This window comes from Sus scrofa, chromosome 7, assembly GCF_054392235.1.
Source record: "Sus scrofa isolate SSC_HxYL_T2T_F1_AM1 chromosome 7, Sscrofa_HxYL_maternal_Yorkshire_Landrace_v2.0, whole genome shotgun sequence".
NCBI lineage: Eukaryota > Metazoa > Chordata > Mammalia > Artiodactyla > Suidae > Sus > Sus scrofa.
The window spans coordinates 26853015-26872977 of record NC_139389.1 but is presented as its reverse complement, the minus strand read 5'-3'; the positions used below and the strand labels follow the sequence as shown (position 1 = coordinate 26872977).

The 19963-nt window shown below is 48.9% G+C and overlaps 2 protein-coding genes across 7 annotated transcripts; one reads left to right on the top strand and one right to left on the bottom strand.

The window, feature by feature from the left end:
* Positions 1-732: 732 nt before the first annotated feature.
* Positions 733-10215, top strand: ZFP57 (ZFP57 zinc finger protein). Of its 6 annotated transcripts, none has more exons than XM_084965859.1 (5): positions 733-881; positions 3164-3656; positions 4723-4849; positions 5290-5370; positions 6652-10215. In XM_084965859.1, the coding sequence occupies exons 2-5, from the start codon at positions 3255-3257 to the stop codon at positions 7923-7925; spliced, it is 1884 nt and encodes a 627-aa protein (XP_084821985.1). In that variant the 5' UTR covers positions 733-881; positions 3164-3254; the 3' UTR covers positions 7926-10215.
* On the bottom strand, positions 9201-19796 carry MOG (myelin oligodendrocyte glycoprotein; the record flags this gene model as incomplete). The annotated part of the gene is given in 7 exon segments (NM_001123139.1): positions 9201-9222; positions 9511-9627; positions 11354-11374; positions 11712-11732; positions 13102-13215; positions 17965-18312; positions 19712-19796. Coding segments are annotated over 7 exon segments (728 nt in total), but the record flags the coding sequence as incomplete, so codon positions are not given.
* Positions 19797-19963: the final 167 nt, after the last annotated feature.

The window sequence follows — 19963 nt, the reverse complement described above, 5'->3', positions numbered from 1 at the left end:
CCCTTTGTGTTGTTTTAAATAGAACGAATTATAAAGTCTTTCACTGGAGTAGCACCACAAATTAGAATAAGGCTGAACAAGAGGGCATTTTATCCTTCAAGGGGGATGGTAAACAGATCAGCAATGTCATTTAGTGCAGGATCTCTAAAATTCTCCTGTCGCCTACTCTTATTCAACAGTGAATAAACTGTATCTCATCTATCATGACCCATACATTTATTAATAACCCTGTCGCGGAAAGGAGAAAGTAGTGGTATGGTGGGAGAAAATAAAACTTATCGTCTGTCACATGTCAGAGACCATTTATTTTCTCAATCATTTAATTGATTCCAGGGAAATTAATGTATCCTGATTTAGTTGAGAATGAACTATTTTAAAATCTTCCATGTTAACAGAAAGTTCTTTTGAGAGGAGGTTTAGCCAATAGATTTCTCAGTTTTTCTGGGATGTGCATGTAACATATCCAGATACTCATTTATTATATACATAAAGTCTGTACATGTGGGGCTTTGTATGCTTTTGCTTGTCCAGTGTGCCTTTTTCAGGTAACCAGAATCCCACCCTTCTCTTAGAGAACTGCTTACCCCAGCACAAGTCTGACCAATTATGGCACCATCCTCTTGGCTATAGTGCTTGACATTAGTGTAGCCAGTGATTGGCTACAGGGATTGTCATGTGACCCCAAAGGCATCAATCATAATCCTTCCTGCTTCAACAGGAGGGACAAGAACATTTTCATAAAACTTACAGAGATCCATTATGTCTCCAACTTTGGTCTGTGTGGGACATGGGACTTGCAATGTACTCAATCAAGTGGTCATTATCCTTATAATCTAGGACCAAGTAAATCAAAGAAGAGAATCCAAGTAGCTGGGCCAGAGGTAAATTTGAATCATTTTTCTCCTTTGGGCTCTAGGTGATGGTGGTTGTTGGTTGTGTTTCAATTGAGGTAATTTAATCCTTTTTTCCCCGAGAATAAATTGAGATTGGGAATAAGATCCTAGCGCTAGGTGGGACTAGTGGTTACAACCGGTAGGAGGGATGGGCTAGTGGGGCGGGGCCGGTCCTCTTCCTTTTAAATTTCCTAGGTTGTGAACTCTTGACCTTGGCGGGTCCACAGCTTAACCCGGCAGGGTACGCGGTGGGCTTGCGGAAACCGGCTGGGGGAGCGGGGCCGGGGTGGGGTCGCGGGCGACCTGTAAACCCGCGCTGGGTCGGAGCGGGTTCGCCGCCGACCCCCACCCCGGAAGCCCTGCGTCCCGAAGCCCCCGTCCTCGGCACGCGGCCGGTGAGTAGGGCAGCTGGGAGTTGAGTTCGCGGTGCTGGAGGCTAAAGAGTTTTGCCCAGTACTCCCCCGAACCTGTCCTCGGCAGGCGAGGGGACCACTGGGCCCCTAATGTTGGAGGAGCTTCCACCCTCTGGGGCCCCTGACGAAACCTGGGTTAGTCGGGGCCGGTGCGCCGACCGTTCCTGCCGCGGTGGGGACTCCGCAGAGAGGAGGGGCTCCTGGCACGTGCTGAAAAAGTCGGGATCGCGCAGCGAAGGTTCGGGGCAGACGGGCATCCGGCAGTGCCCACCCAGTCAAAGGGCACGTAAACTCCATCCAGCGGGTGTTAACGAGCGTGCCACGCAGTGGTGAGCGAAACGCCCAGTCCCTGTCCGCGGGGGGCTCCGACGCTGGAGTGTGGGTCTGGGCACGCGGGTGCCGAGGCAAGCGCTGTCGGCCCGAGACTTGGCTGACAAGAGCTGGAAAAGGTTCTTGAGGGACAACGCAGAGACCCGAAGGCTGAGTGAGAAGGGCAAGTGCCCCAGGGCCCTTTTGCTTGGCCACAGGGCAGAAAACTCCAACGGCTGCAGCAGCGGGGTTGGGGCGGCCAGGGCGGACCCCACGGAGCCTGGCACTTAAGTGATCTCAGAATTGGGAAATGGGGACCGGTTTGGGTCAGAGAGAGATTGGGTGGATCGGAGGACTGGAAAATGGCGACACTGCCCTCGAGGGATTGATATCCTGGAAGGGCGGGGACAGGCCCCGGAACAGATAAACCGGCCTGCGCCAAAAATCTCTTGAGTTCTATCCAGCCTCCTTCCACTCTGGGACGGGCAGGTTTGCGCTGTGCGGCGTGTGGGTGTAGAAAGTACTGTAGGAGCTGAAAGTGCCAGAGGCAGGCAGCAACCGCCAGAAATTCAGTCTCCCTAGTCATGCTCCCTCCCCAAACCCAGAGAGCCAGCTCAGAATCTGGCCTCTGGCTACCACCCCCAACATGCTTTTTGAGGACCACTGACAGAGGTGGCTCCTGGAGCAGGGGAGCAGGACAGAGAGGACCCTGAACTGTGCCCAGCTGGAGAGGAGGAGGATAACCCAGACCTGCACACCTCACACAGTGACCGTGGATGGCCTTGAAGGAAAGGAAGGAAGTGAGCAAGGACAGGCTCAGCTTCACCTCCCAGGAATGCACCTTTCCTTCAGCTTTCTTTTCAGAAGCCCAGTTAACTGCATTATCAAATGGTATTTTCAATTCTACCGCCATCCAAAAAAAGTGAAAGGAAAAAGTCAACAGGTTTTTCTGTCTTTATTCTTTTCATTCCATCTCCCGGAGGCGGAGAGGCAGGGTGGGTGAATGCCCCAGAGCAGAGCGGAGGTGGGGAGGGGGGCTGTCTGCAGGAAGAGGTGGGAGTTTAGCCCTGTTTGCTCAGAGCAGGAACTTTCCAAGGTGAGCGGGCAGCCCCAGAATCTTATATTCTTTGGTCCTAGATATGATTTTAGAGAGTCTTCTTTAATCTCATTTTCCAAGGAAACCAGAACAGAATGAAGAAGTTCATATAAGGTAGTTTGTGACAGATCTAGGGCTGGTTACCTCAGGCACATGCTTTCTTTCCAGATTACTGTACTGTTGCTCTAGAGAGGGCTTTGGGACAGCGGAAGTCATGTCCTCGGTGACACAGGATCCAGGCTTTGAATCCTAACACTGCTGTGGACCGGGCGTATCATGTTACTTGGCATCTCTGTACTTTAGGTTTCTTAAAATGAGGATACTAATTCGTGAGGCGGTGCTGAGAGGTTTTAGGTACAAAGCTGGTAACTTTTTGGTGTTCCCTGATCAAAAGGAAGCTCTTGTTCCTCCCTCCCCTCTGGCTGATCTGTTTTGTTCCTCTCTGACCCCAGGTTTCCTAGAGGTGGACACTAGCCAGCAGCCGGAAGCAGGGTGGAACAGAAGGCAGACACCTTCAGACCCTCAACCTGGCATTCCTGAACAATGGCTGTTGAGCCAGGGGGGACCGGGTCCCTGAATTCTGTGGCCCAGGCTTGGAGGGAACCGAAGGTGTTCTCGGTTGTAAAAGAAGAGAATTTGGGCAGCAGAACAGAAAAGGAAGACAGTCCCTTGGAGCAGATACTCCTGGCATGGGAAGCCATGTCAAACCCTGAGGCCTCTGCAGAGTCTCTCCACCTGCCTGGTCACTGGGAGGTAGATGGCCCCAGGAAGGAGCCTTGGGGGCCAGGCCAGGAGCTGGTACAGCTAGAGAGAGACAACCTGGAAGAGAAGGCGTTGGGCCAGCTGAAGCCAATCGAACCTGTACAGAAGCTGCTCCCTCAGATGGACGAGGAGACCCTGCAGGAAGCTGTGAAGAGAGAGTGCTGGTGGACCACGTGGGTGAGGGTGAGGAGACCAAGCTAGAGAGAGGGACCAGATCCTGGACTCCAGGAGCTCTGTCCTCCCTTATCCTATCTACAGACCAGATGGATTCTCAGAATGTTCCGAGCTGAGCAACACCCAGGAGAAGGGACCCAAGGCCTTTGTCAGACTGCACACCACCCTGGCATCCTTCATGGAGTACTTGCTGGAATTCACCAAAGTGGCAGCCATTTTCCTTTGCTTCCTTCCTGTTTACTCTTCAGTATATATACTTCAGTACATGCCCCTCCCTCTGTACATGTTTCTTCCCTGTTCTCCATCCTTCTTTTTCTGTCTATGTATTAAAGTTGCTAGCTTTGGAGTTCCCGTCATGGCGCAGTGGAAACAAATCCGACTAGGAACCATGAGGTTGCGGTTCAATCCCTGGCCTCATTCAGTGGGTTAAGGATCTGGCGTTGCCATGAGCTGTGTGGTGTAGGTTGTAGATGCGGCTCAGATCTGGCATTGCTGTGGTTCTGGTGTAGACCGGCAGCTACAGCTCTGATTCAACCCCTAGCCTGGGAATCTCCATATGCCGCGAGCACAGCCCTAAAAAACCAAAAAGCCAAAAAAAAAAAAAGCGAAGTTGCTAGCTTTATACCTTCCTTTTCATATTTTTTCCCTCCTGCCATGGTTTTCTTTTTCCTCTTAGTATTATTTTTGGTAGTTCCCGAGCCAAGGGTCAGATCTGAGCCTCAATTGTGACCTTCGATGCACCTGCGGCAATGCCAGATCCTTAACCCACTGTGTGGAGCCAGGGATCAAATCTGTGTCCCAGCACTCCAGGGATGCCTCTGATCCCATTGCACCACGGTGCGAACTCATTAGTTTTCTTTTCTTTCTTTTTTATTTGGCCACACCAGTGGCATGCAGAAGTTCCCAGGCCAGGGACTGAACGAATACCATAACAGTAACCAGAGCTACAGTAGTGACAATGCCAGATCCTTAACCTCCTTAGCCACCAGGGAACTCCTTCTCTTAGTTTTCTGAACCTTCAGATTGGATGTCTATATGTATGTATAGACCCCCAGAATCTCTCCTGTTCTTCCAGAAGCCAGTCGCCTTTGAGGATGTGGCAGTGAATTTCACCCAGGAAGAGTGGGAATGTCTAGATGCTGGTCAGAGGGTCCTCTATCAGGAGGTTATGTCAGAGACCTTCAGAAACCTGATGTCTGTGGGTAAGAAGCTGGGGTTCCTTCACAAGCGTCCAGTTCCAGGACTCCAGGACCTCTGGTTTCCCTGGGCAGGCAGATCAGTTCAGTTAACTTCACTGTTCCTTGATTCTGTACCTTCCAGGTGTGAAAGATCTGGGTCACTAGGCTCAGGGTTAAAGAAGAAATAAAAAGCTTGTGTGAAGGCAAAGATAGCACTTGTAGCGTGATGACAGTGTTCTCAAAATGCAAATTTACCAATTCATCCAACCAGTATTTACAGAGTCACTTCTATTATGTACCAGACACTTTGTTAGAAGCTGGCCTTTTGAGCGTCCCCTCCCTGCCCCTAAGTGTCCCAGATTATGGTTCTTAAAGCAACAGTACAGAATGTGTGAAGGGGTTGAGCCTGGGACCTCAGTTCTTCTCCTTCCCACTCCCAACCAGAATCTTTCTGTCTAATCCAGATCTGACCGCCAAGCTTGAACAAGAAGAGAAACAGTGGAGAGTAGATCTCTGTCCCCCAAAGGAAGAAGGCCTTCATCCGGGTAAGAATGGCCAGGGAGAGACGGAGGTGGAAAGGGCCAGGACCTGCCTTGGGAGGATGGAAAGCTGACTATGAGGATCCGGCGCTGCAGGTGCACTCCTAGCCCGCATCCTTGCAGCCTGGTCAGACTTGGAGCTGAAAAAACCTGACATCATCTGCTTGCTGCTAGAGTCCCTTGACTTCTAGAAGATGAGTATCTAAGCCATACAGGACAAATGAATGTCTTCATTTTCTAGGGATGGACAGACTACATGTAGGTTGCTTCTGTCATGACAGCTCTTTGGTTAAAAAGTCCTTCCCAAGAGCAGTTTCTGCTGTGGTGCAATGGGATTGGCAGTGTCTCCGGAGCACTGGGGCACAAGTTCAATCCCCGGCCTGGCACAGTGGGTTAAGGATCCGGTGTTGCCACAGCTGTGGTGTAGATCACAATTGTGGTTTGGATCTGATCCCTGGCCTGAGAACTCCATATGCCCCCTGCCCACCCCAAAAAAGGTCCTTTCCAAGGGAAAAGAAAGGGAAGAGAAGAGAGATGAGCTTGACGCTGAGCTGGACTAGAGGAGACTTGTTCTTGAGAGTTGAATAAGGGCTGGAGAGAAATTGAAGTCTGAGCTGACCACATCTCCTGGTTTGCCAGGAAGATTCTGGCTTACACGCCTTAGCTTCACCTTCCCTTCACTCAAGTGTCCCAAATTGCACGACATATTATGATGTCACCTGTGGGTACCTGGGGTGTCTGTAAGTATGAGCCAGACTGAAAACGAGATTTTTTTTTTTTTTTTGTCTTTCGTCTTTTTGCCCTTTGAGGGCTGCACCCACAGCATATGGAGGTTACCAGGCTAGGGGTTGAATCGGAGCTGGAGCTGCCAGTCTACACCACAGCCACAGCAACACGGGATCCAAGCCACGTCTGTGACCTACACCACAGCTCACCACAATGGCAGATCCTTAACCCACTGAGCAGGGCCAGGGATCGAACCGGAACCTCATGGTTCCTAGTCAGATTCATTTCCACTGCGCCATGATGGGAACTCTGAGAGGAAATAGATTTTAAGATATGTGGTTATAGGTTAAAATTTTGATCTCTGATATTGTTGGAAGACTTCAGTTACATTTTTATTTGCTTTTAATTTGAAAACCCCAAAGTTTATCTTATCTCTGGCCTCTGATGTCTAAGGGTGAGGAGGATGTTGTGGGGGCAGAAAGAGAAGTGGCTTGGACTGAAAGGAGAGCTTGTGTTGGGGTTGTCATGGTGAATCCTCTTATTCTTCCTCATTCCCCATAGGAAGCAAGAAGGAGGAACTTCTAGAACAGAGCCAGAGTTTGAGAAATGAGGACACTAGCGGTGACAAGAAGGTCTCGCTGGCTCACAGCAGGGCAGGCCCGTCCTACGCTCCAGCTGGGTCCCTGGACAGGACGCCAGTGTTCCCAGCATCCTGGGCCGGGCCGCCCTTTTCCTGCCACATCTGTGGCAGGTGCTTCAGCAAGCGCTCCAACCTCCACAGCCACCAGTTTGTTCACAACCCCAAGCAGACTAACAGCTGCAACCAGTGTGGCAAGTCATTCCGGAACCCCAAGGACCTCAGCTACCACAGGCGCCTGCACCTCGGGGAGAGGCCCTTCTGCTGCTCCCTCTGTGACAAGACCTACTGTGATGCCTCCGGGCTGAGCCGTCACCGCCGGGTCCATCTGGGGTACCGGCCCCATTCGTGCCCCTTCTGTGGAAAGTGCTTCCGGGACCAGTCTGAGCTCAAACGCCACCAGAAGATACACCAAAGCCAGGAGCTGGTGTCTGGAAACCAGAAACATGTTGTGAGGATTCCAGATTCTGCAGCTGAGCTCCAGGGGCTGGCCGCTGGGAGCCATGCACCAATGGCCGAGAGCCAAGGACCCACATTTAAAACCAAGGGTCTTGAGGCTCAGACCCAGCCGTGTCCAGATGGGAACCAGGCACCTGCAGCCAAGAACCACGTGACCACTGGGAAGGCTCAGGCCCCAGGGATGACAAGCTCAGAACCTGTGACCGGGACCCAGGCAGCCCTCACGGGAGGTGCCTGCCTGGAGACCAAGTCCGACTCACATCCAGAAAAGCCCTCAGGATTCAAGGTCTTCTCTCGGCCTCCTTGTCACTTGACTTTTAGCAAAAAAACCTTTTTCTCCAGCCACCACAAGGCCCACCTCATAGAGCAGTCCAACCGCTGCTTCCACTGTGGCAAGTCCTTCACTTTGTTCTCTGGGCTGGTCAGGCACCAGCAGACTCACTGGAAGCAGAAGATCTACCGGTGCCCTATCTGCGACGTCTGCTTTGGGGAGAAAGAGGACCTTCTGGGTCACTGGGGGGGCTACAGGAGCAAGGGGCTGTACCTGGGCAGCCCCCACAAATGCTGGGCGATCCTGGGTCAGTGGCTTGGCTTCTTTCCCGACACCTCCCCTACCGCAGGCAGGGGCGTGGACCTTTCTCCTGGATCCATACTCCCAGAAGAGGAGAGGAAGGGAGGGAAGACAGCACACAGAGGGAAGAAAGCAAACAAGGCAGCGAAGGTCTTGGAAGGGAAATAGATGATCTTTCTGCTGAGGTCTTTCCCAGCTGTTTTTCCTGAGGCCCAACCTCCAATGTACGGAGACTGGGCTAGCGAAAGAGAGAGAGGTCAGGCAATACAGAAGGAAAAGGGACAAGAAGTGGCACACGGAAACTTATATTGTTATGAATTAGCACCTAGCTTGTTTCTTTGTCTGGAATAGACCATCAAGTAGTAAGAGTTAAATAAAACAGTGGCTGTTGCAATAGGGAAGCAGATGGGAGAAGGATGAGAGGAGGGAGAGAGCCTGAGGGACCAAAGCGGATGAGCTGTGGAAGCAGAAGGGAAGCACTAAAGCAGGCGGGTTGGCGGGTTCCATCCCCATTCCCTTCCGCCTCCTCGGGAGGCTGCCCGGCCTCCCCGAGCCAGATGGAGCTCTGGCCAGCATTTTCTGGGTTCCTCTAGTTTTTGGTTAGGGCTCTCCGTGTCCTCACTCTGCAGCTCGCTTGGCTCTCTCGGATGTTTTGGACTTTTTCCTGCTCCTTCCCTTCAACCCTCCGCACCTCTCAGCTCTGCCCACCAGGGCTGAGGTCTTGGACGAAATGACTGCCATTTGCAAAGCTGGCGTGCTGTAATTGGCAATGAGGAGATTCCTGGTCTCTGATTCATGGCAGAGAGCCTCTTGTCTGTGTTACCCCCTGGCACCGGTGTCCTCTGATGGAGAAAAGAGCAGCTGCCAGGCTGTAGCCAGGGGGGGCTTCCAGGTGGTAGCACAGGGGGGAGAGGAGGGGAGGAGCTGGGGGAGGGGAGACAAGGTAGATGACGGAGGAGGAAGAGAAATCAAAATCGATCCTGTTTGGAACTCAGCGAATTCCTGGAAGTGCAAATGGGAATGTCCCCACAGCCAAGAGGCCGATGAGTGTGCAACTTGCTGGATGCGACAGCCCCAAGGACCAACCCTTGGACCAATCAGGCTCTTCAGCACCCCTGCCAGAAGGGGTTCAGAAGGGGTTTCCTAGAATGAGGAGAAAATAACTTGAAAAGTCCATCACCAGTTACTTTGAGGACGGGCAGCTGCTGCAGGGAGTGGGAAAGGAGGCCAGTGGGAGGGCTTCCCACTTTAGGGCAGAAGGTGGGGCCCATCAGGCAGCGGAGGGGGAGAGCCCCCAGCTTCCATCTCACATGAGGAGGCTCCCCGCCCTCACCCAGCCAGCCCCTCCTTTCCTCTGGGACCTTAATCCTCAAGAGCTCCCTCTTCCCCTTGCTGCTTTCCTAGTGGTTTGTTTTCAGCTTATAAGAAAGAGAAGAAAACTTACTTAGCTCTTCAAGAAATTGCCCTGAAAAACAAAGAGAAATAGGTGCCAGGTTGGAAGATGGCTCCCACATCCTCCCCATGGAATTCGCAGTCGGCCCCTGCCCCCTTTCCACTGAGGGTCTTCACCCATCTCAGTAAGTGGGTCTCTTAGATTCTCTGGCGGCCTGGGGTCGGCTCTGGGGACAGAGCAGGAAGGAAATGCCAGCTCTGGATCTTGAGCCCGGGTTCCATCCACCTCTCTATGTTTCCCATTTAGGGCTGGCTTGGTCCCCGTTGTTCAGTGCTCCTCTTTGCTGCCCCACCACTGCACCTGCTAGTCTGCGGTGGAGCCAGTTGTAGCAGATGATCAAGGCCACCAGGGGTCCGAGAACTGGCACGATCACAAACAGGGTTATCTTCCAGCAGGGCACTCTCAGAAAGTGGGGATCTGAATCATGGCCACAGAACAAGCAGGATTAACATCTGTTCCCCTCGTGTCCCACCTACCCCTCCATTTATTATTGGGTTTCTTTTTTATGGGGTGGGTTCATAATTTGGGTTTTGAGATAGTTTGTGGATAGAAGCCAGGGAGTTCATGGATTTAGATGAGAAAAGCACTATATTTTTATTCCACTAATTGCAAACTGAATTTAGTATTTTCTTCTACTAAAAATATAGCTAACAAGCCAGTTATCAGGGGGACCTGTGGCTTTATCACCAATGGAACCCGCATTCCCATTAAAACTGTTACAGAGATCTCAAAATACTGTATCAATATTTTGAAATTTCCAAATTATTAGGCCTGCTGCTGCATTTTATTATTTAACGAGTATTTTTGTTATTTAAACTTTATCACGAGTTTGTTTACATTTCGATAACTATTTCAAAACTATGGTTTTCCTTGTAATCCTATAAGTTATATTTTATGTGTACATTTCAAAACATTCTGAGATGGGGGGGGTCCATGAGGCTTCACCAGACTGTTGAAGAGTTACAGCTTTTGTTAAGACCTATAAAACAAATTCCTATCACTCTGCTTTGAGTTGCAGCCTGTGTGTTGGTTTTCTGCACCCTGATTTTGTTGTTGTTGATGTCTTTTTAGGGCCACAACCACGAAATATGGAAGTTCCCAGGCTAGGGGTCAAATTGGAGCTACAGCTGCTGGCCTATGCCACAGCCACAGAAATGCAGGATCCGAGCTGAATCTGTGACCCACACCACAGCTCATGGCAATGCCAGATCCTTAACCCAGTGAGCGAGGCAAGGGATCGAACCTGCAACCTCATGGATACTAGTCAGATTCATTTCCCCTGAGCCGCGATAGGAACCCGTGCACCCTGATTAAATGCTTGGGTGTGCTGGATTTCAGGCACCTGCAGCCTCAGGAGGAGAGTTGCTCAGAAAGGCTGCTCAGAGCAGGGACCATCTTAAAATTTCTGTAGCATCTATTCAACAAATACTTGGGTGCCCTTCTGTTGAGGGCATTGTCTTTAGGCGCTGGACTATCCGTCGTGAACAAAAGGTACAGAAACCGGGTCCTTGGGGCAACATTTGATTTGTCTATTTATTTATTTATTTTTGTCTTTTTGCCTTTTCTAGGGCCGCTCCCGTGGCATATGGAGGTTCCCAGGCTAGGGGTCTAATCAGAGTTGTAGCCACCAGCCTACGCCAGAGCCACAGCAATGCGGGATCCAAGTCGCGTCTGCGACCTACACCACAGCTCACGGCAACACCAGATCCTTAACCCACGGAGCAAGGGCAGGGATAGAACCCGCAACCTCATGGTTCCTAGTCGGATTCGTTAACCACTGAGCCACGACAAGAACTCCAGAGATAGATGTACTTTATATGTATCACCTCCCCAACTAGACATCAAGTTTAGGTGCAAAGGATCTGTTTACCTCCCCTTTGTGATTCCTGAAAAAAGAAATAATGTACATAAAGTGCTTGTAATTCCTACAGGATGAGTTAACATTTGGAAAGCCCTTGGTTAGAGTGCCAGGCACGGGAAAGGCTATTATCTAACCAGTCCTAGATGCCAAAGGTGACATCCAAAGAAGGAACAAGGGATGGAGGAAACCAACCAGGAGGGAGGCGTCATTTCCCCAGGTGACAGCTGCTGAGTGAAACATCAAGCCCACCTGGCGGGGGTGGCTGGGTACCCCAGGACTTACCAAAAGTGCGGTGGAGGTTCTCTGAAAGAAGAACAAAGGGAAAGGGAAAAAGGGGAAAGGGAGTTAGCAGGGCGCTTGAAGGGATGCTTGCTTCTTTTTCGAGCCTGTGCTACGTAATTACTTAAAATTGTTCATTGTTGTGAGTGACTGAGGGAAGCAAGCGGGAGATTTTACTTCTGTCCTGGCTGAAGGCAGGGAAGAGGAAAGAGACTACAAACTACTGGTTAGAGGAGCTTTCCATAGTGAAGGAGGGCACACGAGGTACTGGGACAGGCGGAGGTGCTCTGGAAGGTGACCATTTCAGTTGTGCCCAAAGACCAGAAAGGGGGCATGGGGAGGGAAGGTGCCTGGAACTCACCGATCTCTGCTCGAAGTTTTCCTAAAATAGAAAAAGGCAACGTTTTTAGTTCTAGCTCAGGCTATATGGGGTCCCTCCACACCCAGTGCCCTCCACACCTTTGTTTCTCAGCAGCCTGGCAACAACTTGAGAGTGCGAAGAGCACCACATTTGAAACCGTGAGTTCATGTTCATTCCCTGGCTATTGTCTGGGTTAAATACTGGGTAAAGAAGGTGGAGAACCTAGACAGCAATGTCCACTGATGCCCCCAAACAACCTAAGGTTTTATTACCACCCCTGCTGCTCTGCAGCTTGTCTAGATGGTTTTCAGTTCTCAACGTCACTCCACTCCCACTGGGTTGTCCCTTTGTAAATCTAAAGTTACTTCCCAACTGAAAGAAGAAAGGAACTGTGCATTTTGCATTTTGTTGTGACTGGCTCGTTCTAGGCACTTTACATAACAATGTCCTCTAATTCTTTCTGCCTTAGCAGGGACAGGGTTATTTCTACTTGACTCAGATGAGGCCTCTGAGGCTTGGGAAGTTCAGTGCCTGACCTCGATCCAAACCCAGGCGGTCCACTGATCAGGTTCTTTCTGCTCAGCCATGTGGGCTGAAGACCTTTCTCACCTGGGAGAAGAGGTAACTGGATATTTGAGACAGATGGAGAGGAGAGAATTCCCACCAGTCTCCTCCTCCTTCCCAAGCCCTTAGGAAGGGGAGGGGAATTAGTGGTCTTTCGGTCAAAGCCCTCAAGGAGAACACTTGGTGGGAGAGAAGCTCTGGGCGCAAGAGAGGAGCTTCATCGACAGCTGAACCTGAGTCCTCAGCGTTGAATGCAAAAGAAGGAAACAGCTTTTGAACATCTGCTCTGTGGTAGGAACTTGTACTTAACAGCATTTTTTTTTTTTTTCTTTTTTTTGCCACACCTCCAACATGCAGGAGTTCCTGGGCCAGGGACTGAAACCATCCCTCAGCAGTGACCCTGAGCCACAGCAGTAACAATTCCAGGTCCTTAACCTGCTGAGCCACCAGGGAACTCCTAGTTACAGTGTCTTTATTTAAACTTCCTAATAACACAGACCTGCCCAATTCTGAAGCTCACACTCTCCCACTTTCATGAGCTGCTAGGTACAGTACAGGAGCCAGACGATGGGGGTTTAGGCCTGAGCTCTGCCAATTTATAAGCCGTGTGAGCTTGAGTAAATCACTGAACCACTCCAAGCCTCAGTTGCCTCCTCTGTAAAATGGGGCTACTATATATCAGCCCTATCACATAGAGAAATGCAAGGTCCTATTTAAATTCATTTGATAAGATGTAAAATATGTCATCATGGAGTTCAAAACCCAGAAGTTTCTCAAAAATAAATTCCAAGGAAGGCTTCCCAGCCAGCCTCCCTCTAGCCTATACCTCTCAGTCTGCGCTGCAGGCAGAGGAAGACAAGGCCCACGGTGATCTGCAGGAGGAGCACAGGCAGAACCGCGATGAGAACCAGCACGCCGGGGTTGATCCAGTAGAAGGGATCTGAAAGCAGAACCAGGTGGCCCAGCACTGTATCCTCAACACCCAGCACAGTGCCCGAGGCTCCATGAGTCAGGTTGGAGAAAGGAACGGTTATCACCAAGATTCAAAGACGACTCAGAATTGACACCTGAGCTTAGGCATAAAGGAAAAGTGGGTTTGTTTCCAGAAAGGGCCAGTGGTTTAGAATGACAGGAGTCCAGCCTGTATATCGGGCTGGTCTTGGAGAGTTTTGAGGACCACAGAAGGGACTTCCATCTGGTGCTCAGGGCCTCAGGGGTACCCTGAATGACCTCATGCTGAAGAGTGGCAAGATCTGGTTTCCTAACTGCAGGACTGGAGGAGAGAGGCTGGTAGGGAGGTCAAGGAAGAGGCCGTGGCAATAGTGAAATAGTGAGAACAACATGAGCCTGAACTGGGACAGTTGGTGGAGGTGTAGGAAGTCAAGGGCATCTGTGAACTTAGGAAAAAAAGTACATAATTCTTTTCAGTAACCTTTAAACTGAAAGTTAGTGTTTCTTTTAATTATATTGGTAGACAACGCAGCATAATTATATGAACAGAACCTGAGATTTTATCATCCCAAAAAATCACAAATATGTTCATGTCACATATTGGTGTAGAAATCTCAAAATATGGCTTACATTCATCGTTTTGAAATTACACTCTTATCAAGGCCAACTCATATCTTATTTTCCTATTTTGATAACTGTCTTTCAGTACAAATATGTTTCATGCATTTCAAATATCCTTCTGAGCGGAGTCCATCGGCTTAAGTCTGACAAAAGGGTACATGATACAAAGAAAAGATCAACCACCAGGGGAGTTCCCGTTGTGGCTCAGTGGTTAACGAATCCGACTAGGAAACATGAGGTTGCGGGTTCGATCCCTGGCCTTGCTCAGTGGGTTAACGATCCGGCATTGCAGTGAGCTGTGGTGTAGGTTGCAGATGCAGCTTGGATCTGGCGTTGCTGTGGCTCTGGCGTAGGCCGGCGGCTATGGCTCCAATTCGACCCCTAGCCTGGGAACCTCTATATGCCACAGGAGTGGCCCAAGAAAATGGCAAAAAGACCAAAAAAAAAAAAAAAAAAATCAACCACCAAAGCCGCCCGTCCGCCACAGAGTTCCCACTGTGGCACAATGGGATTGTTGTGCTAGATTGCAGGTCCCATCCCCACACAGTGGGTTAAGGGATCTGGTGTTCTTGCAGCTGCTGCATCGGTCACAACTGTGGCTGGGATCTGATCCCTGGCCCAGGAGCTCCATATGCTGTGGGCAGCCCAAAAAAGAAAAAAGGAGAAAAGTTAAGAACCCTCTTCTGATAAAGTAGTATCTGCAGTAACTGAGCAGAAGCAGAGTGCGGCAGGTAATGAGGAAGGGGCTAATCTGCTCTGCTGGCCAACTATTTTCTGCTCTAGACTCGGCTCCTCAGCGCCCCAAAGACTCCCCGTGGAGTCTCTATAAGCAGGCTCCTGGAGACTTTCATAGAGACTCCCTTTCATCTCGTTCTCTGCTTCGGGGCATAGATAAATTTACTGCCATCAGTTTAGGTGTTAAGTCTCAACAAACAACATCAAACTAGTTTCTTAGGTATAAATACCACATTTCAAGCTGCAGTTTCAGTCTCTTTTCCGTTACTGTGTCCCCAGGAGCTGCAGCCAACTCTACTTTTAAAGTTCTTATCTCCGGTTTGCTGATTTAGCGACTATATACTTTAGTGCCTTTTTTGTACACCTTTTATATTTTAAAAAAGGGTTAAAATCACAACAGGAGCGAAAAGGAGATATTATGAGATTTCTGATATAAAGTGATAGAAGTACCTATGAAGGATGCCTGACAAAATAAATCAGACTTGAGTCTGATTTTGTGTATCTAATATCCGCATTTACAGGAAATACAGGGTATGGAACACCGTGTTAAACAACATGGGAATGAAATCAGCAGAATCTCTAACGTGGGAAAATCTACAGAGTGAACACCAACCTGTGGATCTTGTTTGGATTGGATTCAAGCCAACCAGTTGTAAAAATGTATTTATAAAATGATCAGAAAAATGTGAGCACAGGGTATTGATAAGAATTTTTGTTAAATTTTGGGAGTTCCCTTCGTGGCTTAGCGGTTAAAGAACCTGACTAGGATCCATGAGGAGGAGGGTTTGATCCCTGGCCTTGCTCAGTGGGTTGAGGATCTGGCGTTGCCATGGGCTGAGGTGTAGGTTGAAGACGAGCTCGGATCTGGCGTTGCTGTGGCTGTGGTGTAGGCCGGCAGCTGTACCTCTGATTTGACCCCTAGCCTGGGAACCTCCATATGCCATGGGTGTGGCCCTAAAAAGAAAAAGACTTTTTGTTAAAATTTGAAGATATGACAATAGCATTTTGGTTGTGATTTTTTTTTTTTTAATTGAGGATTTAGCAATGACATGATAACGCTGCCTAGGATTTGGCTGAGTAATTTGGCTGCGGAAGATGGTGATGAGTGGGGTCAAGTGAAACAGGTTATCCGTCCTTGAGTCATAACCACTACAATCAGCGGATGGAAACCTGGCTCGTTACAATAATCTCTCTTACTTCTGTGTGTGAACAGTTTAAAGAAAGGATTAGAGACAACGAGTAATACAAATCACAAAAATGACAGGAAAAATATAAATTTGGAAAGAGATTAGAAACTCTTTAGAGAACGAGGGGAGGTAATGACACCTGAAACTTGGCATTTGTACAGTTACTGCCTTTCAGTTCTAAAGTCTGTCTCAGCTTCACGAATTCCCAGGCTATGTGGGTGGTCCCTCATAAAGAGGGTTTTACTCCTAAAACACTCTTTTTAAAAGACTCTTAAGCATGCAGATTAAGAGAAGGGAGGAAGGAGATTGGAACGTGGAAACCAACTTAAAGGAAAAGTTTCTCCCCAGGCAGTTTTTGTTTTTTTGTTTGTTCGGTGGGTGGGAGGGCTGGGGAGTGTCCCGGAGGAGGCAGTTGCTGAGCTAGGGCGCTGAGCTAGGGCGTTATTGACCAGGAATGAGGAAGATCTGCAAACTGGAAAGGTCCTCACTATCAGACTTCCTTGCAGGTAAAAATCCCCACCCCCACCCTGAGAAAATAGCTGTCTGAAGAACATTCTGTGACACACAGAGCTATTTTCCTATCCCTGAAATGCATCTCTAGAAACAGCGCTTTGTTATTCTGCATACAATGCCATCTTCTGGTCCCGGCACAGCCACAGAGGCCCTTGAGATACAAAAGTGATCAATTGTCCGATGTTTGCGCTGCAGGTGGGGAGCAGGGAAAGGAAAATGACCTGAGGCTCTGGCTTCAGAACAGTTTTGTTTTTCCCTTAAATAGCAATGAACTTTCAAAGCTCTCCCTCCACCCACTTCACCTACCATCCTGGGATAAAACAAAACCCCCAAAATAAATAAATTCCAATGTCATCCATTATATAAGACATACTGAAAATGCAATTCTAGAGAAAGGAAGCAGTGGAGGTAAAGTCTACAGGTAACATCTCTTTCTGTGACTATATTCGACATTCGTTCTGCTTATTTATTCGTTTGGACCGTGTTCAGCAGGAATATATTCTTCATTAACGTTCCTCACCTAATAAAACACCGTAAACACATCAACTGAGGAATTAATTGTAATAGGATTTGATCAGTTTGACTCATTAGGGATAAGGTGGCATTCCTGTCATGGCTCAGTGGAAACAAATCTGACTAGTATCCAGGTTCGATCCCTGGCCTTGCTCAGTGGGTTAAGGATCTGGCATTGCAGAGACTATGGTGTAGGCCAGTGGCTACAGCTCGGATTCAACCCCTAGCCGGGGAGCCTCCATATGCTGCGGGTATGGCCCTAAAAAAGACCAAAAAAAAAAAAAAAAAAGGAATAAGGCCCTTGTTTATAACAAACACACACAAAAGCTTTCCACAACAGAACAAGAAAGGGAAAAGTCCATTGGATACTTTAACTTTCAGATTATTCATATTCCCTCTAGCAGCACAAAATAGTCACAAATTTATGAGTTTGGATTTGCTGCCTCCATTTATCATTTTTCTATTTAAAAAAATTTAAATTTCTCTATGTGTACCCACAAATGGACATATTAGTATACTTTTACATAAATGGATAGATATGATCATGTGGATTATTATGATTTTTTCTTTTTTGGTTGGATCACAGACCACCCTTCTTCCTCTCCCCCAAAGTGAGCCATATTTTCCTATGGATATCTGTTTATTTCACATATATGTATATAAAATATTCAAACATAAAGTTGTTCTTATTCCCTACATCCTGTAGCTTGCTTTTATCACACAACAATACCTTGTGGAATGCCTCCAAGCCATGTGGTATGGCCCTAAAACAATTTTTTTTTTTGGCTGGAAGTTCCCCGGGGCCAGGGATCGAACCTACACCCCAGCAGTAACCAGAGCCGCTGCAGTGACAATGCCAGATCCTTGACCCACTGAGCCATGGAGAATTCCCCCTAAAACAATCTTTTTCATGGCTGCCTGCTATTCACTGTATGGATAACAGTATTTGCTGAGTCACTTCCCTATTCTTGGGCATGGGCTCTGATTCTGGTTTCTTTCCCACTCAGAATATCGGATGTATGGGACATTGAGTGCATATAAGTTCCTCCACTCCCAGGAGTGAGCTGTTTGGGTTGAAGGGTGTCATCTCAACTGAGAGGATGATTGAAACTCAAAGAGAGATCTTGGCCACCCAAAAGCCAGTACCTACTATCATATGCTCTACTCACCTTCCACTTTCAATTCCATCGCTGCCTCCTCTTGGTAAGAATGATCTCGGAAGAAGCAGGTGAAACCTCCTTCATCTGAGAACCTTACATGCCGGATCCTGAGGGTCACCTTCCCCTCCCCGATAGTCTCTTTCAGCAGCTCTGTCCGGCCCCGGTATTCAGGCGCCTGCTCTTCATCTTGGTCCTTGCCATTTCGGTAGAGATGAACCACCCTGGAGAAGGGGGGCCGGTACCATCCCACCTCCATGCCTGTAGCATTCTTTCCAGGCGAGATGCGACATGGCAATTCCACTTCGTCCCCCACCAGTGCCCGGATGGGGTGCCCTGGTCCTATTACTCTGAACTGTCCTGTCCAAGACACGAGAGAAAAAAAACTGAGCATCAGAGGGAAACTTGACAAACAAGCGTGTTCTGGCAAGGGCTGCTTCAAAACAGAGAAAGATTAAGACATTTTTTATTTTATTTTATTTTATTTTATTTTTATTTGCTTTTTAAGGCTGCATTTGCAACATATGGAGTTTCCCAGGCTAAGGGTCAAATCAGAGCTGCAGCTGCCGGCCTACACCACAGCCACAGCAACATGGAATCTGAGCTGCATCTTCCACCTACAACACAGCTCAGGGCAACGCTGGATCCTTAACCCACTGAGTGAGGCCAGGGATCAAACCCTCCTCCTCATGGATACTAGTCGGGTTCATAACACACTGAGCCACAAAGGGAACTCCCAAGACATTTGATTTTTAAATGGATTCTAGAGCCAGGGGAATCTCAATTTTTCTTAAAGGTCTCTAGTTAGAGAGATACCATGAGTGCCCTGGACAGAATATTCTAGCATGTGGTCCTCCCATCCTTTAGGTCTCCTCTTGGAATGTGGCCCAGCATCTTGCGTTTTGATTGTCTTATGGGCCTCCCTGTTCAGACTTAGCCAAACTGATCCTCATTCTCCTCTTAGAGGGTTTGCTTTGATCATTCCTCCACCACCACCTCTCCATCACTTCTCAACCCTCTGTCCCTGTTCACATCCTGGTCCTACATTCTTCTCTGAGATCTACCCAAGAAGTGGCTCAATTTCCTTTTTCTCATCCTCTGTATCTTGCTACAATTCTGGGACCCTGCCCTGTACATGCTCCCAGTATTTTCCTCTGGGATGACGGCTCCTCATCAGACTTGGAGCTACTTGAAGTTGAGGCTGGTTTCTCCATTAGACCTGTAAGGATTTCCCAAGCAAGTGCCTGGTCTGGGCGTCCTCTGTTAGGCAGCTCCCCAAGGTTTGGCATCTGTCTTCTGGGAGCAGGGCTCCTCTGCAAAAACTTATTAGTGCCTGATTGTGTAGAACAGAAATGTCAATCATGACAAGACACTACAACTCAGCCAATATTTATGGAGATTGACCATGGGACCAGCACGGCCAAGCATGTTATATGCTTCATTTCAGTGAACCCTGACAGCAATTCCAAGAGGCTGTTATTATGATATTCCCCATTTGATAGGTAAGAAATCGAAGCTGGAAAGATATGTAAGAACCAGTTCAAGGAGAACGTTGAGTCAAGGTCACATAATAGAATTGGCTTTCCTTCTGAAGCCTGTAGGGAGCCACTGACACTGTCTAAGGGCACCACGTCAGCACATCTCTGTTTGGAAAGATAACTTGTATATCAACTGGAGGATGAGTTGAAAGAGGTGAGCCCAGGGAACTAGGGTATCTGTGCTTGGGTCTCCCTAGGGCAGGAAGAAAGAGAAACCTTACCTGCAGAGCTGGAAGACAGCTGGAGGAGGACGAGGAGGAGGGAGGGGAGGCAGCTGGGCAGAGAGGTGCTCAACAAACTTGCCATCTCAGTGTCAGTGGGGACAGAGAGCCCCCGCGGCAGGGTCAGGCCAAGCAGAGGCCCTTGGGCGCGTGTCCTCTGCTGCTGAAAAAGCCCTAGGGGAGGATGCCGTGGGCAGAGCTCCCAGGGCCCTGCCTCCTCCCGGCAGAGCCCAGCTGTGCTCCCAGGAACAG

What these genes read in the sequence shown, in the direction of transcription:
- ZFP57 (XM_084965859.1), top strand. Translation starts at nt 3,255, where the DNA reads ATGGCTGTTGAGCCAGGGGGGACCGGGTCCCTGAATTCTGTGGCCCAG. An exon ending in GGTGGACCACGTGGGTGAGG is followed by an intron (nt 3,657 to 4,722) that starts GTGAGGAGACCA and finishes CTGTTCTTCCAG; the next exon opens with AAGCCAGTCGCCTTTGAGGA. An exon ending in CAGAAACCTGATGTCTGTGG is followed by an intron (nt 4,850 to 5,289) that starts GTAAGAAGCTGG and finishes TGTCTAATCCAG; the next exon opens with ATCTGACCGCCAAGCTTGAA.